The sequence below is a fragment of the Pagrus major genome, chromosome 15 (assembly GCF_040436345.1).
Source record: "Pagrus major chromosome 15, Pma_NU_1.0".
NCBI classification, from domain to species: Eukaryota; Metazoa; Chordata; class Actinopteri; order Spariformes; family Sparidae; genus Pagrus; species Pagrus major.
The window spans coordinates 6359485-6385178 of NC_133229.1; the positions used below are offsets into that span (position 1 = coordinate 6359485).

The 25694-nt window shown below is 41.2% G+C and overlaps 3 protein-coding genes across 3 annotated transcripts; 1 reads left to right on the top strand and 2 right to left on the bottom strand.

The window, feature by feature from the left end:
* Positions 1 to 2064: 2064 nt before the first annotated feature.
* On the bottom strand, positions 2065 to 6000 carry lrit2 (leucine-rich repeat, immunoglobulin-like and transmembrane domains 2). Its single transcript, XM_073482626.1, has 3 exons — positions 5891 to 6000; positions 3988 to 4781; positions 2065 to 2879 (listed from the first exon to the last, which is right to left on the bottom strand). The coding sequence occupies exons 1-3, from the start codon at positions 5998 to 6000 to the stop codon at positions 2065 to 2067; spliced, it is 1719 nt and encodes a 572-aa protein (XP_073338727.1).
* Positions 6001 to 9091: 3091 nt separating this feature from the next.
* lrit1a (leucine-rich repeat, immunoglobulin-like and transmembrane domains 1a) lies at positions 9092 to 13173 on the bottom strand. Its single transcript, XM_073482318.1, has 4 exons — positions 13052 to 13173; positions 12088 to 12548; positions 10446 to 10751; positions 9092 to 10158 (listed from the first exon to the last, which is right to left on the bottom strand). Exons 1-4 carry the CDS (start codon positions 13171 to 13173, stop codon positions 9092 to 9094), a joined length of 1956 nt encoding a protein of 651 aa, XP_073338419.1.
* A 5913-nt stretch (positions 13174 to 19086) lies between these two features.
* Positions 19087 to 23569, top strand: rgra (retinal G protein coupled receptor a). Its single transcript, XM_073482111.1, has 7 exons — positions 19087 to 19481; positions 19815 to 19971; positions 20363 to 20484; positions 21031 to 21184; positions 21289 to 21406; positions 22956 to 23069; positions 23405 to 23569. Exons 1-7 carry the CDS (start codon positions 19403 to 19405, stop codon positions 23546 to 23548), a joined length of 888 nt encoding a protein of 295 aa, XP_073338212.1. The 5' UTR covers positions 19087 to 19402; the 3' UTR covers positions 23549 to 23569.
* The last annotated feature ends 2125 nt before the right edge of the window (positions 23570 to 25694 follow it).

A 25694-nucleotide genomic window follows, 5' to 3' on the forward strand; every position in this document is an offset into this window, starting at 1 on the left:
GCACCAGCAAATCATATAAACACATCTGAACAAGCGAGAAAGCAGATGTGTCTGCGCTCCAGAAAATGAGAGCTGCCAATCTCCAGCAGTCGTTTAAAACCCTGTTCTTAAGTCAATAGAAGCATCACAGGAGACAGCACATGGAGGTGGAGGAGGGGGGCTCGTGTGATCTGATCATAAAGTGACGGCAGGAGGGGATATTGTAGAGGATGCCAGTGTTTGGGTATTATGTCAAATGAACAATGCCATTGGCCGAGGCATATCCGATGTGCCATCTGTCTGGGCCGGGCAGCACAGATCATGTGTGACGCATGGCTGCTGTGTGTTGTGTTCGCAGAAGCAGCAGACAAGGAACTGTGACGTGCATGTACAGTGAGAAGCAGCAGAGGGGATTAAACATATATCAGGGAAACTTTACAGTTCAGGAAAACAGTTCTTTGTGTCCCCTCTGACAGGGTTTTCCTTGAGCAAACAAAAAGAGGGAAGAGTACAGGTGAACAGCATAAAAATGACAACTTATAGATCTCCAGCTGATTACTTGCATTTGGACTATAAGTTTTTGATATTACAAGTTTTCTGAAATGTTCTGTTTAAATGCACATGAGGCTGTCTAATTAAATGCCCTAATTTGCATACATGTACTGAACAGAAATCTGAACTACAATGAACACATAAATGTGTGTTTTGGATATTCTCTTTCCACTAATCTGAAAGAAGACACACACAAAATACCTCAAAATCTCAAAATTGACCAGTACCTGTAGTGTCCACCAAGGCCCAACAGTCCCCTTTTATACTCACTCATAGATACCAACCACCTAAACACACCTGATTTTGTTATCAAAATCCATGCATCATTCCCTGAGAAATTAACAAAAATGTCTAAAAACATTCTATTTCGCAATGTTTAAGAAATAAAGTTAATGGGGTCTATTTAGTCCATATATCCATCCAAGTTTCTATGAAATCTGATTGGTAGTTTTTGTGTAACCCTGCTGACAAACAAACCGACAAACAGACACGGCTATCGTAACCTCCTTGGTCAGAGGTAATAAATTGTGAGGCCCTCCTTTGACCTCACTTGCAAACATCCAACATCAACTGATATATGGTAAAAGATTCACAGAAAATACACACTTTAACCAACAAAACGATTTTATTAAAATCCAATTTTAGTATATGTTTCACAGTAAAGTACATAAAAGAGACACTTAATTAAGGTTTTTTCACTTTTGATGTGCAAATGTCACAAAACACATGAATGATCTCACACACACACACACACACACACACACACACACATGCACACACAAGAAGACATGAATGCACAATCTCATTTAAAAATGAAAAGCTGAAATTGAAAAAAAACATATTGTTCATTTACCAAAATCTGTTGATACACAGTGTGTCTTCTTACGCTTTTACAGAGCAAAAAATAAAATAACTCATCAAATAACATTAACATGCTGAGTTCTAGTTTAACTTAATGAAGACATTGTCTACTGACACACTGCACAATCACTTTTCATTTCAAATGTTCGCCATTTAGTTGAAGAGATGTTCTTGTTTCACAGCAGTAAGCCCACATGACATTATTCTGATAAATATATAAATACAGACATGAATACAGAAATCAATGTTAGAGTGCTACATAAAGATGATGAAACCATGTACTGCTGAAATTTTTTTTTTTTAAAATGCACTCACAATGAATTTTGAGCAGTCCTCCATTCAAGGCTTCATAAAGCAGCAATTTCATTGACATTTTAAACATTTCATAACAAGACAAACATGTCATATTTCAGACAGACACAAACTGCAGCACGTTCTCTACAGTGGTGCAAATCCTTGAATTACACTCTTGACACAACGGTCACCACTCACATCTTTGCAACAAACTCCTCGGCCTAGAACAGAGGAAGAGATAAGATTAAAACCAAGGCAGACAGTATTGTCATTCTTCTGAATATTGTATTCATATAGCATCATAAAGCAGATCTATTCTTATTCTCTTACTTTAAAGGGTGAGACATTATGTCAGTTTCATGTTTCATTTTAACAAATTTAATATAGTTCAGCTGTGAGCCTGCTGTGCTCAGCCTTCCCCTTAGACAGTCTGTCGGCTGACCTCCTCCTCACCTTCCTGTCTTCGCTTGAATCTTTATTAACCAGGCCCTCGTCGCTGGCGGCCTGCAGGCTGTCGAAGGTGCCTTGCCTCTCCCGCTCCATTGCGCTGCTTTCTCTCCGCCGGTTCTTCCAGGACTCCATGAGGCCCTCCAGGCAGGCAAACTTAGTGTCAGTGGTGCAGGCATACATACCTATGGGCACAGCCAGCACCATGGCTAAAACTATAACCACTATGTGAATCAGCTTTTCCCTCTGTTCCATCTCAGTGATGTCACTTCCTGTTACAAACACAATGCACTGGCCGGGACGTGGTGCCTGGTTCTTTAGAGTCACACAGATGTCATATTTGGTCGCAGGCATCAGGTCAGAGACAGAGTAAGAGCGAATCCCAGGACCGATGTAGATCATTTCCTTCTTACTGTTGTCAGCCTGGCCAAAGTGGATGGTGAACCAGGTTTCAGTCGGGTGCTCCAAGGCGGCGTACCACTCGATGGAGATGCCACGTACTGTCTGTTTGGCGATGCGGATGTCAATGTAGACATTTTCATCACCAGCAGCAGGTGGAGCCGGGACGCCAGGAGGGAGCGATGACTGGGAGCCTCCAGGAGAGAGGACGTCCAGGAGGATGTTGACAGAGGAGTTACCGATGAAGTTGATGGCAGTGCAGGTGTAGATGCCACGGTCAGCTGCGTGGAGGGAGGGGATCACCAGGAGGGATTTGATGGTGTCTCCATCCACTCTTTCCTGAGACTCTGGGAGACAAACACACTATGGTTATTTAAAGGGGCATGCAAGCTTAGACAAGAAAACTCAATATGACAAAACTTATTTAGTCATTTATTTTGTTTTCCCACATTTCACAAAGTTGAACACATTATTACAGGTAAGCCAATGAATTATGGTACTTGTAGAGCCAAAAATAAGATGAGAATTCTGGGCTGCCAGAATTCATGCAGCTGTTGCATTCATCAAGAAGACGCTCCAATGAACCAATTTGACCTCTGACCCTCCGGAAACATAACAAACTGTTAATGTTTAAAACTATAGACTTTATTAATTGCTGTTTGCTTATTAGACAGTGAGAAAGCATTGATTAATTACTTATTAACACTTATAACTGCAGAGTTGAGGGCTTATTGGCAAGTTAGACACTCGTTTAATAAAGATTTACTCATGGTTTGGCTTTAAATGACTCACCAGCAAGGGAGTTTTCCCAAAACCTGGCAACCAAAAAGCTGTTCTTATGAATGGCCTATAACTGAGTTATAAGCATTAATAGATCACTTTTACCTTCAATTATAGCTTATAAAAGGATGCCTTGTTAGATAGTGTGTATTTAGGTCTTCCCCATCATGTTTATGACTACATTTGCTTCTACTTTGGTCACTGCAAAGGACAAATGTGTATAAAAATACTTGGGCAGCAGCTACTCTGCTTTGAAACCTTTTAAATGAAAGGTGCCTGTGGATCATGGATCACTAGTGGGAGAAGCAGCATCTGGTTGGTTTATGCTGGACTGGTGACTGGCAGTCATGAACTGTAGAAAGCACTCCACTCTGGAGGTTAAGTCTAATGACGCAGATGTTTACTTAATTACAGAGTAGGGCAACACGGCGGACATTAGGTAGGCTGCAGCACACTATAATCTCCAACACTCTTAATCAACACTGATGGTGTTGTGCAGATTGAGAGTGATTATATCGAGGGGGGGCCAATATCCAGATTTACCCCTCCTGATCTTGAAGAGAGGTTACAGCCTGCGAGTCTGAGATTAAAATGTGTGTTTAAGTATCTAATTTACCACAAGATATCACTCGAGCTGGGCGCGTGGATGACATGCCCTGCACATCACACTCTTACCATGAAATCCTCTGATTATCTTCAGGCCATATGTCCACCACACCGCCGGGTCGGGCCTGGCCTTGGCGAGGCAGTGCAGGGTGAGGTTGGCGCCCAGCGGCAGGCTGATGTTGGGGTCCGAGGTGGTGACCACGGGCTTCATGCACGCCTTCAGCTCTACTTCGTGGAAGAACTTCCCCGCCCTAAAGTCCGGCCCTGAGCAGGTCAAGTAGGAGTTCATCAGAATAATCGGGGGGCTTAAGGAGCGGATGAACTCCACGAAGCCCTTCAGGCGGCAGTCGCAGAGCCACGCGTTGTCGTGGAGCGCCAGGACGACGTTCGGCCCGAACGCGGTCGGCTCCCGCTCCGCCTCCATGCTCTGCAGTTTTTGGTAGAGGGGCCAGTTTTGGAAGACCTCCTTCGATATGACCGTAAGCCGATTGAAGGATAAGTCTAAGTAAGTCAGACCTGGCAAAAATTTTAACGCATGCTCCGGCAGGACGTCCAGCTGGTTGTGCTTCAGGTCCAGGATCTTGAGGGCCGGCGTGTCCTCGAACGCTGTCCATGGTACTGAACGCAGCTTGTTGCCCTGCAGGCGGAGCTCGGTCAGGTTCCACAAACCCTCCAGACCCTTTGAGTTTATCACTGTGATGTCATTGAAGTTCAGCCACAAGTTCTCCAAGGCGGGTGTTTGAGTGAATGCCCCTCTGGGTATCTCAGTGAAGTGAGATTTCTCTATGCGTATTTTGGTCATATCATCTGGAAGGTTCTCTGGTATGGCCCCAAACGCGCTCTCCTCCATACACACCAGCGACCTGTGAGGGAAGGGAAGATTTAAATGAACATGTGGTCACCTAACTCTTCATCAACACAATTTACAGGACCACAACTGAGAGCTACAGACCTTCATCTAACCTTTAACCTTTTGACCTTTTTGAGCAGTGATGGAGGAAGTGTTTAGATCCTTTACTTAAGTAAAAGTAGCAATACCACAGTGTAGAAATACTCGATTACAAGTCCTGCATTAATCATTTTACTTAATGTTAAGTTAACTTTAGAGTAAAAGTACAAAAGTATTTGCATCCAAATGTACTTAAAGTAACAAGAGTAAATGTACTCAGTATGCAGTATGGCCCATTTCACAATGATATAAATCATAGTACTGCATCATAATTGTTGTAGAACACATTATAATTTATTAGTATGTTGCAGTGATTGAATGTAACTAAGTACTGTACTTAAGTACAGATTTTGTGATACTTCACTCACACTAATTCCATTTTTTGCTACTATATACTTCCACTTCACTACATTTTGGAGGCAACTGTTGTACTTTTTACTCCACTACATAAAAAAACACTAATGATCAGAAAATGCTGAATATCGGATCCTTGATCCTATCTAACCAATTGACCTATAGTATGCAAACATGTATGTAAATATATGTATAATGTACTTTTTACTTGTACTTCCGATACTTTAGTACATTTAAAATCAGATACTTTAAGACTTTTACTCAAGTACTATCTGTATGGGTGACTTTCTCTTTTACCAATGTAATATTTAAACACGATATCTTTACTTTTACTCAAAAGTATTTTATATAGATAATCGGAATCAGTCGGGTAAATAGTAACTTAAGCTGTCAGATAAATGTAGTGGAGTAAAAAAAAATTCTTTCCCTTTAACATTTGGTGAAGTAGAAGTACAAAGAAATACAATAGGAAGTCTCAAGTAAAGTACAAGTACCTCAAAATTGTACAGTAGAGTTACATTCCAGCACTGTTTAAGACAACATAAGCTACAGCCTACGTTTATTTTAACCGTATGTCTTTAGTTTATCAAGTGTCACCCACTGACACAGTTACAAAGGTTAAACCTATCTCCGGCTCGGTGAAGGTTGGTGCATGAAACCAGGTCTCACCTTCCATGACGGTCCTCCACACAGCTGCACCCGCGTAAACATTGAGAGGAAGTTTCATGCGCCTGGATGTTGAACAAAACTATAACTAGCAGGTGACAAATTATGTCCATAGTCCGCGAAAAAATACCTAAAGTTGAGGGCTACATTCGTGCTCAGGACACGCCGAGTGCGGCAGACGACAGAGAAGCCTATTAAACTTAATCCCTGACGCACCGGCGCACAGAACAAGAGGCGTCTAATTCTCTGAAGACACGCATGATTAAGATTAACACTTGATGGTCAGTGACAGGAGCTCTGACCTACTATTTGTTTTCTGATAAGTCAACCTCTATGAAGTTGTACCCAATGTAGCCAATACTAGGTACTTCATTGATCACCTTCATGCCAATGATAAGAGAGGTTTTGGGTTGCCAGTTAGTGAAAAATCCCTCTAATTGGTATTTACCCTTTCTATTTAGTAATGAAAACTTTAAAAGTCATTAATAAATTCTTATGAGTTTCACGCTCTCTATTAAGCCAGATCTGCAGTTATACATGATAATAAGTTACTAAGAAATTCATTTCGGCCAAGATTCATAGGAAACACTTTATAATGAGCATCATTAATACGTGGTAAATTTATAGTTGATTAAACTTTAGTTAATATTAATATCACTGTTAACAAACAATGAAATCCTTTACAAACCATTTATTAAGTAATGTAAAGTATTATAAACATTAGTTGGAACTTTATAATAAACACTTTCTTAATAAATGGTTTATAAAGCATTTAATTGTTTGTTAATAGTGAAATAACTATCAGCTACAGTTTAATTAGTCATAAATGCACTATTTATTATTGATGTTATTATAAAGTGTTAATCATTAACGCTTTGTAAGATAATAAGCGGTCAGTTAGAGGGTTTTATAGATGAATTAAATAGTTTTTAAAAATAGAAATGTCCAGTGTGATGATAAAAACCAACCAGAGGAACATTTCACCCCCTTTCAACCCCAAAGTTGTTTTATTAATGTGACAACTGATCTATAAAGCAATGCTAAATGAAAATAATAAAACCATTTCAGCTGACAGACTCTCTATAAAGGGTAACTTATCACAAATGTGTACCTTTAAAGGTGCACTATGTAGTTTTTGTTAAGAAATTTTAATCACAAGAGAAAGATCTTTATTGACTGATTTTTTGTTTATGCCTAAACAAACTATAAATAAACAAACTCTCTTTGTTTTCATGACTGAATACACTGAATAAACAAACTGATCTTAAAGGACAACACAGTTTTATACTGTTTTACCACCTTTCTAGCTTCAAACAGTGTCCTGGAGACCTTATTTTCCTCTGAGAACAGCCTGTTTATTCAGTAATAGAAAAGATAATTATTTTTGTATTATTACCTTATTATTATTGTAAATATTAAAATTGTGAGTTTGAATTTCTTCTCCAAAACTACATAGTGCCCCTTTAATGTACCTGTGCAAATTTAAAGGGTAAGTAATCAAAATTGAAAATGTGGTCATTATCTACTGACCCAGTCAGGTGAAATTTTTGGAGCTATGCATGAAAACAGCGTTGCAGTATTCTCTTAAACACCTGCAGTATCTGGAGACTTGTTTTAAAACGTAAAAACAACTTAGAAAATCTTGAAATGGCTCAATACAGGCATGAACTAAGTCTCTGATAGCCCAGAGATCCAAAATTGATTCACACCCTTTTCAGCCAAAATCTTCAATGTAGCCATTAAGTTAAAAGCGTTAGTGGGTGCACACGCTCTCCTGTGTGTCGCAGGTGTAAATATTGTCGTTCTATATCAATTTGATAAAAAGACCACCTGTATGGAGCCATTTATTGATTTCTTTCCATTTTAAAACAAGTCCCCATCTACTCCAGTTGTTTGAATGCTGCAACGCTGTTTTGCTGAGAAGCTCCAGAAATGCTTGGTGGACTGAAAACTTCACCTGACTTTCATTTTTGGGTGAACTTATCCTTTAACCTTAGACCCCTGAGACAGACGCTGATATTCAAGAGTCCACTTGAATAAAATAAAGAGTTTTTAAATCCTTGCTGAATAGAAACCCAGTTTGAAATTTCATCAGTATGGTGAAGTGAAAGTAGAGAGATAAGAACACACAGTACTGTCACTTGATATGTATATATAAAAGTTTATTTAACTCTATTGAAATAATATAATTGGAGTGAACAGATCTACATTTAATGGGGTAATGATGCCTCTAGGTGGCACAAAACAGGTACATAGAGATATTTCAGTATGTGTCTCATTGCTGGGAATAGAAATCGTTTAACATTTCATTTTTTGCATCATTCCCACCCTATTTACAAAGTGTCATAGTTCAGTCCTTTCTGTACTTCTCTCCAGCTCCAGCTTTTTCTCCATTCACCAGCGTCGTGAACCATGCCTATGTGTATATCTTCTCTGAGAACATATGACAGATATATACAGAGGCACAGACTTAACTGTATATGTAAGTGTACATCACCCAGCACTGTATATACAAATCATACACATACATATATGATATAAACAATGGAGTATCGACCGCTGAGTTCCCTTTAAGTCAGATCAGGTTGCAGAGGATTCTTCGCTGGGCCATGCAAGTGAGATGAGATTTAAATTACAATGATTGTGGTGCTCTTTCAGCTTTTAACATGTTTTCTCTTACAGGCTTAGTGATAAAAACATTCTTTTAGACATAAAAGCATGAGTGTGTTTGATTGTTGTCTTACTAGTAATGCTTGCACACACGTATGACAGTCTAGTAAGTTTCACTCGATCTGCAAGAAACATGATATATTCTACACATATCTGGAAAAAAACAATTAAAATGTTAAATATTCTCTAAACTGATATTTCCATTATAGTGCAGCGTGCAAAAGTCCTTTGATAGAAGTTGGCTCTCTGTGGTGGTGGAGTTGGTGGCGTGATCCAGCGAGGAGGGACTGGTGGCGGGGAATCCCACGGCGTGGGTGTACGGGAGCGTGTGGGAGGGGGGCTGACGTCAGGATGTTGTTGAGGGCGAGTGAAGGGGTAGTGGTGGGGATACGGATGCGGGTGGAGATGGGGATGGGAGTGGTGATGGGGCTGGTGATGTGAATGGGTATTGGGGCTCGGACTGAGACGTGGATGTGGATGTGGATGAGAGCGAGGGAGGTGGCGTGGAGGAGGAGCCAGAGCTGGAGCATGATGTCAGCAGAAGTACTCGTTAGGCTGTCCCTCTATCTTAGCCGTGGCCTCGGAGTCCAGGCTGGAACGGGCTGACAGCAGCCTGTTGGACTCCTCTGGGTTCAGTCTGTTCAAATACTCGCCCTCAAGCCCTTTGGCCTTCGTGCCAGGCGACAGTGTTTCAAAGGTCACATATGAATCTTGGATGTCCTTGGATTTCTTTCCCCAGTACTTCTGAATGCGTCTCTTCAGCGCCCCGCAGCACACGATGACAGTGAGCGGGACGGCGATGATACAGGCCACTGTGATCACAATCACATTGATCAGCCTCTGTGTGCCAGTCGCACTGGCTGCTTCATCAGTGGAAAATATGACACACTGCTCCTTCTTGGGGATCAGCCCCCTCACACACACACAGGCAATGTACTTGGTCCTGGGCACCAGCCCCTCGATGGTTACGCGGTTCTGCCCCGCACCGACATTGATCTTCCTCATGTCCCTCTCTCCAAACACAGCGTACAGCACACTAAATGCTGTTGTGTTCTTGGCCTTGGGGGCCCTCCAGTTCAGAGAAATTGTATTGTCTGTGTCCCCCACAACCTTTACGGAGCGGACCACCCTGTCTGGGTCCTGCTGCAGCGACGAGGTGTTGGCCGCCAGGTTGCTCAGATTAGTCTTCTCCAGGTCCAGCAGAGCATCTGGGTTGGAGGAGGTGGCAGGCCCCGGGGTGGCTCTGTCAGCCAGGCTGTAACTGGCTAGTCCAGGATCAGGACCAAGACCTGGTGGAAGGCCTGGATCCATGGCAGGCAGGGCTGAAGGGCTGGAGGTTGGAACCACATACCTGGCCACCAGTTTCTCCTGGTAGGCAGCTTTGCCCATCTGGTTGGGCTTCTTGACTTTGGCTTTCTTGTCGTTGCTGGTTTGGTTTCCCTCTGGTTTCGGGGAGTTAGAGACGACGAGAGAAATTACAGCTTCAGCATTCCCGGCATAGTTAGTGGCCTTGCAGATGTATTTCCCTGAATCACGAAAGGACACAGCTGGGACACTGAGGATGGACCAGGTGATTCCCTCCTTTGAGTTTTCCTGCTGGACTATGGAGACAGAGAGGAGAGAATGTGGTCATTACAAAATAAAGGACAAGCTGGCATCTGAGAAATATCCTCTTTTATAAATGTGCAAAGAGATGCCAAGCAGGTGATTATACAGGGTTGCACTGATCATCCTCAGTGTTGCATAACTTACTGTTGTAGCTGCAGCTGTCAGTCAGACTTACAACCTTACTATCTCCTCTGGTAGCTTTCTGTTTAATTAACAGACAAAAGCATCTTATCTCAGACACAACGCAAACACCCAGACATTCACAGATCTGCTGACTCACCTGTTCCATTAAGAAGTCGTCCGTCCGCCCTGCGCCACGACAGGTCAGGGATGGGGACTCCAATGGTCCCACAGCGGAGGAGCACATTGTTCCCAACAGCACTCCGGACTCGTGCCACAGCTGTGTGGATCCGTGGGAGCTGACAGCGTCGCAGCTCTGCGTCGCTGAACAAGACCCCAGAGACACTTTCTGGTGCTGAGCACCGGAGCCTTGTGTCAATGAACGCCACCGAAAGAGTGGGAAACTTCTGGAACTGGACCAGGTCGTAGAGCCGGCAGTCACACACCCAGGGGTTGTCATGGAGACCTGAGAGTGAGGGCACAAGTGAGGCTACAGGAGGAAGATGAGCGTCCAGCTGTGTGCAAAGTGATAGAGCAGCCTGCAGATGGCCGGTGTGGATGTTAGGATGTTAATCCTGTAAGAGGATTAACATTTAATTCATAAACTACATCATGACCATGACTACGGCAATGATGGTGGTGGTGATGATGATGATGATGATGATGATGATGATGATGATGATGATGATGATGATGATGATGATAGTGGTGGTCTTCTGAAGGTCAGGTTTTGCTGTCCTTTCACCCTCCTGTCCTTGACCAAAGCACCGACCTTCAGAGCTGAACCTGGAACATCTGTCCACTGTTCTGAGGATGAGGATGAGGAAGATGAGCGAGAGGAAACCCAACAAATCATCATGTGTATTTCTACTCATATTCTAAACGTGCAGAAGGCTATAAGGTGCAACAACACTCTCCGTGCAGTTTAAAGGCAAAAAAAAAAAAACATTAAAAAATGCCACGTTTTCCACACCGAATTAAACCTTGTCCTTGTCTTAAGTTCTAAAAGATTAATTAGAGTACAATGGAGCCAGGACACATTGTACCGTATGTATATTATTCCAAAATAAGAATTTTGCTATTTTTGAAAGAGGCTACGGTATATAATCTCAATCAAGAGAAAATTTGAGTGCGGAGAATTTCAAAACTTCCAATTTGGTCATTTGTTATGGGCCATAACCTTGACAATTTAATTAATCTTGGTAGCACTTTATTTAACCCCCTATTTAGCATTTATAAGCACTATATGCACATTTAATAATGGTTTATGATACAACTATAATATATAATATAAAAATAAATACATTTTTTTCTCTTTTTTGTATGCAGTATTTGCCAGTGATAGCAACTTCTAAAAACGTATTATTTTGAGTCATATTGATAGATATGAATCCTTTGAATAGATATTTTATATTAATACAACTGTGATTTACTATATTGCCAATAATTATACACCAGCATCCACATATATGTGCCCACAGGAAGAGTTATAGTTACTGACAAAACCATTAATAAACACTTAAGTTAAACCAATGTTTGTTTACAGCATCTAAATGCTAAATATCACAGATTAATGGGGGATTTTTTTATCAACTATCACCGACTATCTACTGTCCTAGTGTGCTTCTTAAAGGCTGTTTTGTCTATTTGCTGCTCAAGAATGTTGCTTTGAGCAAAATGAAATAACACTTTCCTTTACGCAACAGTGTTCTTCAGTTGTTTTAATGAGAGTCACTCATAAATCACGCCCTGAAGGTTTGGGTGAAAGACGGTTGGAGCTCAGGATGCACACTGTCCCTTACCAAGTATCATTTTGGAGCTCTCTGGCCCTTGCACAGGTTTTGGCGCCAACCAAGTGGACAGCACCTCTGCCGGCAGAGTCAGCAGGCTGTTGCTGGACAGATCCAGATAGGTGAGGTTCTTGATGTAAGTGGTGGACTCCGCTGGCAGCGAGGTGAGCTGGTTGTTGTGCAAATCGAGAAGTCTGAGGCTGGGCATATCCATGAGGGATTCCCAGGGAAAGGCGGTGAGGGCATTCCCGTCCAGACGAAGCTCTTCCAGGTTGAACAGTCCCCGGAAACTATCCGGATTCAAGGCGGACAGCGTGTTGAAAGACATCCACAGGAATTCCAGACTGGAGAGGTAGTTGAAGGCTTCGCTTGGTATCCGCTGGATGGCTGTCTTCTCAATCCGCAGCTTGGACGTGTCAACAGGGAAGCCGACAGGCACAAGAGATATCTCGGGATCATTGCAAATGACGCTCCTAAAAGTTAGACATCACAGGTGAATTTGTGTTCAGCACCGAAACTCCCTCACAAACTACGCACCCTTGAACAGTTTGGAAAGTAATATAGTAAATTAAATATAAAATAATTAATTAGATATTAATCACTAAAGTCTATCATGCAAATCATATTTTGAAATCTAAAGGATGCAGAAATATGATGAAAGTGCACAAGAACAAAAAATGCTGTGATAATTCTGCAAAAAAAAAAACTAATTTCCCAATCCATCCAAACTCATATAAAACGCATAGATGGGGGGTTGAAAGTGCCTTTGAGAGATAATCCTGCATTAAATAAAATTGGACCGACATGCACTCCCTGAATTATCTTTCGTACACGTGTTCACCTCCATGCAAACATCTGTCCTCGTATGAGAACAAGACCTGTCCGCCTAAAAAAAATGCGTCTGTGCGCACAAACCAGAACACATTACAGTGTGTTTTTGGTCTAAAATCATTTTTCATTTGGACCTCCTCCTTACCTGGCCTTTGATCCATCACTCAGGTTGTGGTAAAAACAGCTGCACTGCGACGGACAGGAGCTCACTGAGGAGACAAGTTCACCTGTGGCCACGTAGAGCCCCAGGAGCAGGACGAGGAACATTTTGGCCCACTTTTACGCATACGCAGCTTGCCTACATGCGCCCAGTTTGCGCCCACTGAAGTCAAACAGACTTGCTTTTTTCTCTCATTTACAGGAATATCATCCGCATGGCTTTGTCCCACCGCTTCGCTGTCCCATAGTGATCCGACTGCTATGAGTCCCGAGATAAAAAGGATAGACAAGGATTAGTGAAAGGACTGGCGTTCTTTTCATTTGGATGCGTATTGCATCCCGGAATCCGATAGGCTGCGCAGAGACGTCCCTATTTATTATCACAGAAAAACACTTCCGAAATGGTCATAATCCACTGTGATGTTTGGATTTTTCTTTCCCTCAAATGTAGCTTGTTCATTTGAGCCCTGCCGTGACTGTTAATCTGTAAGTGGACAGCACTATGTTTTACCACAAGGTGGCCCCTATATCATAGCCTGTGGCTCCAACCGTGGGGCCTGTGCACTCAACAGATGTTCACTTAACATTTTCTTAATCTGCCATCCTTTTTTTCATTGGAACAACTTTCAATATTACGAACACAAAACAACCAATAACACAAAGGAGATATGGAGACTTTGATTTAAACAAAACAGGAATATTCAAATAAAACTTTTTTCATGTAAAAATAATAGAAAAGAAACCCTGCTGGTGGGTAACAGGGAATTAAATCATATGACTGCAATGTCTCCCATCACAGACAATAAAAATCATCACCAGACCACATAAAAGATGTGCACTTTTCTTCTTACATTCTGATCACCCCTTTGGCACTCCAATACCATTTCACTTATTTCATTTATGTACCTGCATATAAAAGTACACATGTAGACTATTAATCAACAGCAAACAAAGCAGTATTTTCTAAGCCAACAATATGGTGGCCCTGAAGGTCAAAACACAATAACATTCAATAAAATTCAACAACATTTCAGGAAACACAACATTTAACAAAACACAACAATATTTCACAAAACGTAACATTTCAGAAAACACAACAACATTTCAGGAAACACAACATTTAACAAAACACAACAATATTTCACAAAACGTAACATTTCAGAAAACACAACATTTCAGAAACACCACAGCCTTTCAGCAGACACCATGACATTTTAGAAAACACAACACCATTACAAAGACACAAGAACATTTCACAAAACACTACCACATTTCACAAAACTCACCAAAATTTCAGAAAATACAAAAACATTTTGCAAAACACAACATTTTGCAAAGCACCACAGCCTTTCAGAAGACACAACAACATTTTGGAAAACACAACAACATTACAAAAAACACAACAGCATTTCAGGAAACTCATCAACATTTCATAAAACACAACATTTCACAAAACACAACAACATTTTAGAAAACACAACATTTTTTGTAATGTTTTGTTTTCAGAAATTCTGTTGTGTTTTATAAAACGTTATGTTTTGTGAAATGTTGTGTTTTGACATTCAGGGCCACCGTACGACAAAGACTATAGAAACAATTGCATGATAAGTGACTTTGAATGAAACAGTCTTACAATAGCCTTTCTTTTTTTTCCCCTCAGTAATCCATTTGGACATGGTCCCACACTACTACGGGAAATACCTCCAATTGTAAAACTTTTGTTTTGCAATGTAGGTAAATACTACATGTGTTGTTTGGCACTTATTCATTGTGTCCCCCCTCTTATTTCATCACACTGGAAGTTCAGTATTACACTTGGCAGGCACTTTAAAGGGTTCCCACTGAAGAGATGGTGAAACACTTTGATGTGTTTGACCAACTTGGCAGCAAGAACCCACTTTACATCTGACCCACATTTCTCCACGTGCCAAGTCAAGGGTTTTAAAGCACAACAAAAACTTTAACAGAGATTACAGTTTTTTCCAATTGCTAACACACTAAAATGACATGCATAGCACAAATATTTCAACTGACGCACAGAGAGCAAAACCTCCTCTCAAGTCTCTAAAACTTTAAACACATTTTCTGCTTTACACAGATTTTGCAGTTCAAAACGGCACTTTTTAAATGCACTGAACACGGTTCTCTGCATAAGACAACAATCTGTCATAAAGTCACATGTTTGCCATTCAAAACACTGCCATTAAAAATGACAATACATGAGCTAATTGGCCAATATATGTGCCACCTAGACAAACAATTGTAGCGATGGATAAGGTACTCAAGGCGCTTCTTCCCTCGATGTCTGGCAAGGAAAGATATTGCCTGTGATGTGGACGAGGCGTTGTGGCCAGACCCAGCTGTCTGGCAAGATGCTGCCTAGTTATTTTTCTTGCCTCTTTTGTTTTCTATATTTTTTCTGCACATTTTTTCTGCTATTTTATTTTTTAGTTTACTGTTTTGTGAGCATATTTGTGTTCACTCCAATGTAAATATATCTGCTGTGCATTATATGTTGCATTGACTTGTTTGGTGAAAAATAAAAAAATAAATGTTTCAACAGCATGTGGGTGTATCTGCAAATATTTCTGTGCATGTGAACAATCTGAAGAATTCGCTACAATTTGAACTATTTTAGTATTATGGCAAAGCATACTAAAGATGAGAGTGCTTTTCATTATGCCCAACAGTGTGTAGTTGGTAAGACAAAAATCTGGTAATATGAATGAAGTCTGTGCCATTTGGTGCAAAAGTTTGATTTTGATAATGCAATATGTAGTTTTGGTTGCAGTGCTTCATTTTGCAGGATATATGAGGTATTTTACAGTTTGGGTGTGTGGTTTTGTGAATTGTGTTTGCAAAATTGTGTTTTAGCAATTGGAAAAAACTGTAATAAATCCAATAGAATAATACTGTAATCACAGATTAATAGAGACAATAATAGTTGTGTACTGTATTTAGCAATCCTGAATATAGTGTAGTGTCTCTCTCTATATCTGTGTGTGTGCCACATATTGATATATTCAAGTCTTCCTTCTTCCTTCCTAAGGCTCTTTTCAGTTTAGTTTTATTGCAATCTTTAATCTTCGGAATTAAATGCCTTTGAGTCAAAGGTCTAGTATGTGTGGTTTTAGAGCCATGCACGGCTGTGCTGCTGAGACCCTAAACATGTTGAGCAATCATGTTCCCTCGTGTTAAAAACCTTAAACATTCCATATTGCACCACAAGTCGTTAATCTCATTTACTGAGGCCAATAAAGCCGTCCTTTTACATTTGTATAAACCAGAAGACTGGCATTTATTTGAGGTGCAAAGTCATTCTTAGTGTGCAAAAAAACAGATATACTGAAGTAACATGAGAATAAACAGGGTTTTGGATTGTTTGCTGTTTTGTACAATATCATTACTGGACTTTTCAAATTAGATAAACATCCACATATTGCATGTACTTTGTGTCAGCATTTCTCTACACGTTTAAGATATTTTTTTCAATTATTACTTTTATCACAAAGGTCATGTTTTCACCCGTGTTCATTTGTTGTTTGGTTGGTTTTTCAGCAGGACTACACAAAATATACTGTACAGATTTCCACGAAACTTGGATGTAGGATGGGTCTCGGCCAAGAACAGACCCCATTAACTTTTGGCATGGATCGGGACAGATCCAGGAATTTTTAAGGGCGTTTTTCAACATTTTCTTTAATTTATTAGGGCATAATGTATGGATCTGAATAGAGAAACAAATCAGGCGTATTAAAATGGATATCTGTGAGTGAGTACGAAAGGGTAATGTTGGGCCTTGGCTGAGGTATGCGCTCTGCTGAGTGCCATTATAGTTTAATCAGGAATGGGATGAATTTCTAAAACCATTAAAGGGGCAATATGTAAGAATTTTAGTTGAAAACTTTAACAAAAAATATCAAAAGAATGTAAATAAATACCAGTTTAGATGGTAAAATGTCTCTGTGTTGTGTTGCAGAGATATCTCCTGAAGTTAGCATGCTAACCAGTTAGCCCTGGCCCATCTCAGTCCACTCCCCTGGTCCCTGAGCTGTCAGTCCGAACTGCTAGCTGCACAGCTAACTGAGCTAACAAGCTGAGGGCAGCTACAGTTAGTAGTAGTTGGTGGTTACTCTAGTCACATGCTGCCCCCTGTTTGTTTTGGTTATGAATGCCAACTTCTATTTATATTGCACCTGTAAAGCATTTTCAGTTTTTTGTGTGACACATTTTAAGAGCGATTTGGACTGAAAAAACAAGCTCTTGCAAACATTTGACAACTGCATGTAACCTTAAACTCATACTGGGGTCAACCGAGGACACAGGGATTTGTTTTTTTCTTTCTTCAACATCATAAGACAGATGAAAGAAATGCAGCTGACTGTCAGAGTGTTAGCATGTTCCCACATAATCCCACATACAGCCTATAGTTCAGTGGTTATATTTCTTATCATGACCTGACACATAAATAAATACACAAAATTACCCATTTGTGTTTAGAATCTAAAGTGCCCTAAACTAAAATATGTTGCATCTTGACCATTTCCATATGATTTAGCATTCAACCCGTTTTCACATATATTTCCCAAGATCCCTGATCGTATAATCCTGAGACTGAAACAGACTTCAGCCACACAAAGTCATGCCTGTGTCCCTTCTAGCCCCAAGGTATGAAAAGCTGATGTCGCAACTGAAACATGACAAATCCTTCACGGACTGGGGGATGATGACTGGATTTCTAGTCATTTAGACACTACTAAAGTAGCAAAGGATTTTATTATACTCATTTCCTCCCCCCTTCATCAAATTGGAAACTCCTGACTGAATCAAGCTTCCAGTGATCATGTTGTGTCTGCGGCTCCAAAAGCGCAATTGTGTTCTGCCCTCTATCATTTCAGGCAGATGTCACAGTGGGTTTAATCTCTGGAGGTCAGTGTGTCGACCAAAAAGTTTTATTCCGACAACAAAACAAATGCTGACGTGTCCACTAGTCAAAACAGAGTCCTGCTATATGGGACAAAGGATTGGATCCACAGTAGTGTAATCACTGTGTCATTAATAACAGAGTGGACACGGTCACTTTAAAGGCGCACTATGTAACTTTTTGGTGTCAGTTTTGGTTATAAAGTCCTGTATTCTTGAACTGTAAGACTTTTATAATGTTTTTTTATTCTCACCCCTTCATAACTCAGAACACAAACTTGTTCTGCTCTAATGTCTGTAAACAAAAATCTGTGTGGCATATGGCTTTAAAGTACGTCCGAAACTCGGACTGTCTGTTTGTAGGCCTGTAAAGAAAGTTGCATAATGCACCTTTAATTAATTAAAACACATCAACATTAGAAGTGTCCCTATATTGTGATATTCACGATAACCATGACGTTAAGAAATTAAATCTTGATATAGTTTTAATAATACACATATGGTAAGTATGTACCCAGTGAAGGTGTTTGGCCTTTCACATCTTGTGTTTATGAGTTCATCTGGTTGCCTTTGAGTGCAACTGATTTGTTTTTTGTACACTTTTTTATTATCGTGAACTTGTTTAGCCATGATAATCATGTAGTGAAAATCATGTCAGCCAGATATCATAAATATTTTACTTTAGTAATAAATACGATCATGATGATAAACTGTGCATGAGATGCAGGATATTTTTGTGCATGTTTGGGAGGCTGCAAACTTTATATGGTTCATCATCCTTATCTTTTGGCATGCAGATAAGAGCACACACCATGTTTCACTTGTATTCACATGTGTATTTTTAGCTGTGTAGCCTCTGGATGTAACATGAATCAAACACTCATGCACAGCCTGAGGCAAAAAAACATGGAAGTCTAACAATAATGGGGTTATTATTGTTAATTAATGTGGGGAGTCTTTTGATGTTTGTTGGGTTTTGTTTTCCTCTCAGTGTGACTTCTGATTGGCAGGACGCTCTGCAGACACCTGTTGCGTCTCCTTAAAGCGACGCAGAGCCGCATCCAACGCGTCGTCTCGTCGTCTGACATCAGCAGCGGCTGCATCCTCTCACCGGGACGCGGAGACACAAAGGCTTGTTGTGTAACTAATTGAGGGCTTTACTGTTGCGGTGGGCAAATACGCATTAAGGGTTGCGTTTGTGTGGTTATGTTCATTAAGACATTCCTGCACGGATTGGGGCGACAGAGAGCGTGGGGGCTTTACATAATAAAGTGCATGCTTTTCACGTGAAATGCCCCTTTAAAAGCGGGCTCCCTTCGGCCACACTGAGGCACATCGTAAAGGATCTGGACAGAGAGAAGTGAAAGGTCTCTGACAGTTGCACCTTAGTTCAAGCGTCAAAATCGGCTTCAGGATGGTTTCCTCTTACCCTTTACCGGAGGGCTTCTCCGAGTTCGATGTGTTCTCCCTGGGATCTTGTCTGCTGGTGGAGGGTGAGTGTTTTCGTTTTGTGCTGGAATTGGGCCAAACGCTGCGAGGCTGCTGAGGCTGCACCCGCTGCGTAACATTAACCTCTGACAGGACCGGACGCCTCCCGGTCACTGCCGGTGTGATGTTGATGTGAGGCTTTCCCTTCAAAAAACCCACAATCTAACCTTCGCTTGTAGTCTGCAGGGAAATAATTGACGATGTGTGAAAAGAGCGTGTTTATTTTCATCTTGAAATGTGCGGCGTGTGGTGCTGTAAGCATCGCTGTGCGCGCTGACTCCCATTCGCCGCCGCATTCAGCCTCCATTCATGCTTTCCCCTTTCTGTCCCCCCTGAAGGTCTGCTGGGCTTCTTTTTAAACGCGGTGACGATCGCCGCTTTCCTCAAAGTGCGAGAGCTGAGGACTCCCAGCAATTTCCTGGTGTTCAGCTTAGCGTTGGCTGACATGGGCATCTCCATGAACGCCACCATCGCCGCTTTCTCCAGCTTCCTGAGGTGAGTGATGTAACCACCTGCTTTCATAATCAATACCCAGGTCCGCTCACACAATGTAATGAGCGGCTGATAGCAAAATAATGCTGGCTACCTGTTGATAAAGAGGAATAATCGACTGTAAAATCGATACATTGGGGGTCAGTCACAGCTGTAGATGGGGGAGGGGTCAACACGCTGTGAGAGCCTGTGTCTGTGTGTGCAGAGGACTGTCAGGCTGTAATCAGGAAATGAGAGACTCTGCTCATGAGTCCAGGGATTATGTTTACTATTGTCATTTATTTTGGTCTCAAATAAGTGAATTGATGGTTTGCTGATCAGTTTCAGTGTTTTTTAATTCACATCATTGTAGATGAACAGATGAATCATTCATGACAACACCCTCTGTCTCCAGGTACTGGCCTTATGGCTCTGATGGATGCCAGACTCACGGTTTCCAGGGCTTCGTCACAGCTCTCGCCAGCATCCACTTTGTCGCCGCCATCGCCTGGGACAGATACCACCAGTACTGCACCAGTAAGTTCACCTGCTTCTGTCCCTGCTCCCCCCCATGCAGAGCACAGGCTCACACAAACACATGACATCTGCACATAGACTGAAGAGGTTTTTGTTGGTCCCCAGCTGATCTCAAGACCTCCTGCTATTCTGAAAGAGCAGCTGGTCACTGGCATGTGGCCTGTTGTCTTTTAATTTACTGCAGGCTGTTCTAACCTTTATCCTGTTAAAATAGCAAACGCAGTTCTAATGAGCAGATAAGCAAATGGTGTTCAGGCTTGACTGCTTTTCGTTTTATGATACTTCAACACTGAGATATAAAATTGGCCCTCCTGCTATTTTTAGCCATCATCAATCGCAGGACTGAGGGGGAAGAGGAAGTGACTCAACACCTCACCTGCTGTGTCCCCATCATTAACGGCTCATAAGACAGCTGAGCATGATAAAACAAAGTTCTTCGGCAGTAGTGTGACCTTCACCAGACTGAGAGAAAATATGTAGTAAAATCATATTGTTGGAAGTGTTAAAGGAAAGTACTGATGGATGTTTTGACCTCGTTCTTGTCAGGGACAAAGCTGCAGTGGAGCAGCGCCATCACTCTGGCCATGTTCATCTGGCTCTTCACCGCCTTCTGGTCCGCCATGCCCCTCATTGGCTGGGGAGAGTACGACTACGAGCCCCTCAGGACCTGCTGCACTCTGGATTACAGCAAGGGAGACAGGTACTGTATACATACCAACACTCCTCACAGTGTTATCGAGATAAATACAGATGTGTTTGCAGAATAGTATATACTGAGCCTTCTGTCCATTTTTCTCTCCACAGAAACTACGTGTCCTACTTGATCCCCATGGCAGTCTTCAACATGGCCATCCAGGTGTTTGTTGTCATGTCCTCATACCAGTCCATTGCACAGAAATTCAAGAAGACTGGAAACCCCAGGGTGAGTGAAAATAAATAAACTCAACTCAACAGACTAAGAGCTGGCGTTGCAGTAGGCTCTGCTTTGCTTCATTTGCTCCAAACTTAATCACATGCATGATGAGGAGGAATTTAGAAAAGTCTCTGAAATCCAAATCCTTACAAATATGCAACCCCTGTGAAGATTCTTCCTGCTTTGAAGGCACTCATTGATAGGAATCAGAGAAATTCCCCTTTTACTGACATCTATCTCATCTCTTCCGACTGTAAGCACAACCTCCTCACATGGGCCACATTCAGAGCAGCAAAACAATGTGTGAATGGGGAGCACGCAGGCTGTGACATATATAGGTCACTGCCCCAGGGCGATGGCCAGACACTTTGATTGGGAATGCGGTTAAGTAGCGGGTGTGGGGTGAAAAGAACAATGTATCTGTGAAGAGCAAGTTCAGTAGTGGAGTACCTCGGAGGCTGAATCATAAATCAACATAAAGTGTTATGTTGCGTAAGCCCATTACTCACAGTCATCTGAGTTGGCCGGAGACACTTTCATTACAATGACAAAGGCTGCAGAGGAGAGACACCAAGCTCTCCACCAGAACAATGCAATTATGTAATGGCTGTAATGTAACTCATAGTCACAAAGTGCCCAATATGTCGAACACATGACATGTATGCCATGAAAGCATAGAGGGACACGGCTGTCACCTTCATGTAAGAAATGGTGTCCTGTCAAATTCATACTCAAAACAAATAGGAGGCAGCAAATCACCAGAGTAACTGCTAACTGTAGCTGACATTAGCTAGTTAGCTCAGGTAGCCAAGCAGCCAGCGGTTTGGACTGAGAGATTGTGATTGTTATTGTTTACACTGCTAGCACAGGAGCTTTGGACCAGGATGGGCTGGGGCTAGCTGGTTAGCATGCTAACTTCAGTAGATATTTTTGCAACTCAAGACATAGACTCCATGACATCAAAACTGTATCAAAACTACATATTGCCCCTTTAGGTACAGTTCTTGACTTATTTGTACTTGACATAAAAATTTGTATATTGTATGTCAGTTCCAGATATTGGTTGCCTATCTCCTAGAGACTAATAATCAGTATCAGCCCTGTCAAAACCATATTGGTCAGTCCCTTATTACAACATGAAGTTGCAGTAAGCTAATATAGAATATGTATGACACTGTCAGACAGTGTGAAATAAGTAATGTTCCAAATTTAAAGCTACTTAAGAGGCAATAAAGGAGAGAAATGTATGTTATTAAGTCAGATTTGGCTCTGTATGTGTAAACTCTGACTCAGAATAAAAACTCCTTTGACCCTTGGATTTTATCAATCCGCCCCTTTACTCACTAGATGTTTCTGTTTTCTAGCTGAGCATGAACAATCTTAACACAGATACAGTTTTTCTCCCAGACTTGATCCCAGGCGTGTGACTCGTCTGCCCTCGAGTAAAACCGCCTCATGACACAGGTCCCCTTCACTCTCTATGGTTGATCGGTGACTAATCATTCTTGTTCTGATCCGCCCTCTCTCCCCTCTGCTCTGCCTCTCTTTCTCTCTGTAGTTCAACCCCAACACTCCTCTTAAGACCATGCTGTTCTGCTGGGGCCCCTACGGCATCCTGGCTTTCTACGCCGCCGTGGAGAACGCCAATCTGGTCTCACCCAAGCTCAGGATGGTAAGAACAGTCAGGGCATACATACACAGAAAAAAGCCTGCAATATAATTCATACAAATTTATGTTTATATATTGCAATGCAGCTCATATAAGATGCTCCAATTACATGTCAGACACATATAAAGTCCATATGAAGTTTTCTGACTGTGGTAGTATCAATAGAGACACTGTGGCACACAGCAAAGCCTCTGTCTCCTCACAAACAACACACAAGCTGCACAAATTGTCTAATGTTGATCAGTCATCAGAATCATTGGAATTCTGATATAATAATGTAATCAATTAGCTGTAATAAAAGTTAGTTCTATTGAGCACTAACAACCTCGTGTCTGCAGATGGCTCCTATCCTGGCAAAGACCTCTCCCACCTTCAACGTCTTCCTGTATGCTTTGGGAAATGAGAACTACAGAGGCGGCATCTGGCAGTTCCTCACCGGGGAAAAGATTGATGTGCCTCAAATTGAGAACAAGTCCAAATAAACTGAGCATGCAATAATTACACACACTGACTGTCCTGGTTGTTTCTCACAGGTACCTTGATGTTTATGTGTGTGAGTCTACGTGCGTGTGTTGTGTCTTGAACAGTGGTAGCCATTGTCCCCTGAAAAACATCCGTCCTGGTTGTGTTGTCCTTAGTTTATGCGCTAGTATTTTGTCTTTAAATTGGCAAAACAAACCCATTTTGAAGTGACTTGTTCCTTTCAAGCTGCAGAAAAGCGAACAGGAGTTCATTGTTCCACGTAGTAAATCCACTAAAACAACCATCGGACTTGGCTACTTCTGTAACAAACACATGATTTATCTAATTATCTCAGGTCAATCTTTCATGAAGTAGCAGATGACTTTAATTTTGAGTACTAACAGTCCTATGAAAAAAGTAATAAATGATTTAAACCAAATGATCTACATTTTATCAAATATTATTCTTTGAAAGAATGTCAGCTGTTTACCACAACCGTCCATGTAGCATTATATCTTTTAGCTGAAGGGTGATATAAATAACTTGTCCACTGACCAACACCTGTCACCTAAAGGCAGCCATCTGAGCTCTGTCAATCATCCTTTAGTATGTCTTCAGTGCACAGGGTCCCCCTATCAGACAAGCATTTTTTCCTTGAAAGCTTCTATCAAAGATCCTATAGTAAATTAAGTAAAACATAAACGTTCTAACACAGGATTGGTGACCTCTCTGAGACAGTCAGGATGGCGTCTTTCTCTGTTTATCACGCCCTTCAATGATATGTGAAAGTGTGTGCATGCCTCTGATGTCTCGTCATGCTCTGTAAGGTCGAGTGATCTCTGTATCCAGAGTAGAACTGCACTAATCCTCTAAACAAGAGGACCATTCTTCAATACACAGCTCCCACGACAAGTTAGAGATTAGTCGTGGCTGTAGATTAAGTGGACGTGCTTCTCGCCTCCAGATTTGCTTATGAAAGGAGGACCGCTTAAGATGAGGCTTCAAAATTAAACTACCTATGGCTGCTCCTTAATGTTTTTGAAATCCCTTCTATGACTTAGCTATTTAATTATCATAATAATAATAGAAATATGAGTTTTCTTTACATATGATTTTGTTTCCTCACAAACCTTACTCTTACATTTCTTTGACCTGTATTGTCTAACCGCAGTGTGAAACAATACACAATAACATACTGGTTATCATATAATCAATATTCCTGCAGTAGGTTTCAAAAACCAAGTAGTCCACTCTTGTTGTATTGTTTGAATGTAGCATGTGATTAATAAACAGGAAGCAAATAAGGAATGTCATCAACATACAACACACCTGATCAGACGTGGGGTCAGAGTGGACTGTGTTTGTGACAGTGCAATATGTAAGAATTGCCCCCCTCTTGAATTCATGCTCCAGACAAATAAGGAACAGCATATTGTTGACTGTAGCTGCAGTTTGCCAGTTAGCTGTGCAGCTAGCGGTCCGGACTGGGAGCTTGGAGTGATATAACAAGACAGGATGACAGCTGGTGAGCATGCTAACCTCAGCAGAAATCTCTGCAACACAATACATTGGTGTCAAAACTGTTATTTCTTTACTTCCTGTTGATAATTTTAGTACATTTTTCAATGATTTAAACTAAAATTCTTACATATTGCACCTTTAAATCGAATAATGTCATTTCAAGAGCCATTGTTTTAAAAAAGAAAGTGGACCCTTTTTTTAGAATATCAATACCAGTTTATATACTTGAGTTCTATACTTTGTTGCATGCATGTAATTCATGACATAACAATGTGAAACATCAACAGCACAAACCGGCCCATTCAAACCCCAGCTCTCCCCTGTGAATGATTAAATAGCTTAAGTGTGAAGTTCTTTGAAATCTTCTGAGTGTAGTTAGTTGTGAACATCTGGACTCCAGATGTTTGGAGTTCAGATGACATCTATCCTATACTGTCCAATGTAGTCTCTCTATATATTGTACAGTCATTAGTCCCTACGAAATCCTGTAAACTTCATATTGTTGGTCATTTTTAGAAACATTTGATCTGATTTTTTTGTCAGTCCATTTGCTGTTTTTGATTTACAGAAAATGATCCTCCCTCCAACATTTTTTGGGATATTTAATAAATGATGAAAACTGTCTGAACTCTTCTTTGATCTTTT

Excerpts from the sequence above, each read along its gene's own strand:
- lrit2 (XM_073482626.1), bottom strand. The coding sequence starts at position 6,000 with ATGGACATAATTTGTCACCTGCTAGTTATAGTTTTGTTCAACATCCAG. Across the intron at positions 4,782-5,890 it reads GTGGAGGACCGTCATGGAAG|GTCGCTGGTGTGTATGGAGG; the intron begins GTGAGACCTGGT and ends CTTCCCTCACAG. Across the intron at positions 2,880-3,987 it reads GATAATCAGAGGATTTCATG|AGTCTCAGGAAAGAGTGGAT; the intron begins GTAAGAGTGTGA and ends TTTGTCTCCCAG.
- lrit1a (XM_073482318.1), bottom strand. The coding sequence starts at position 13,173 with ATGTTCCTCGTCCTGCTCCTGGGGCTCTACGTGGCCACAGGTGAACTT. Across the intron at positions 12,549-13,051 it reads AGTGATGGATCAAAGGCCAG|GAGCGTCATTTGCAATGATC; the intron begins GTAAGGAGGAGG and ends TCTAACTTTTAG. Across the intron at positions 10,159-10,445 it reads ACGACTTCTTAATGGAACAG|TCCAGCAGGAAAACTCAAAG; the intron begins GTGAGTCAGCAG and ends CTGTCTCCATAG.
- rgra (XM_073482111.1), top strand. The coding sequence starts at position 19,403 with ATGGTTTCCTCTTACCCTTTACCGGAGGGCTTCTCCGAGTTCGATGTG. Across the intron at positions 19,482-19,814 it reads ATCTTGTCTGCTGGTGGAGG|GTCTGCTGGGCTTCTTTTTA; the intron begins GTGAGTGTTTTC and ends TCCCCCCTGAAG. Across the intron at positions 21,185-21,288 it reads GATTACAGCAAGGGAGACAG|AAACTACGTGTCCTACTTGA; the intron begins GTACTGTATACA and ends TTCTCTCCACAG.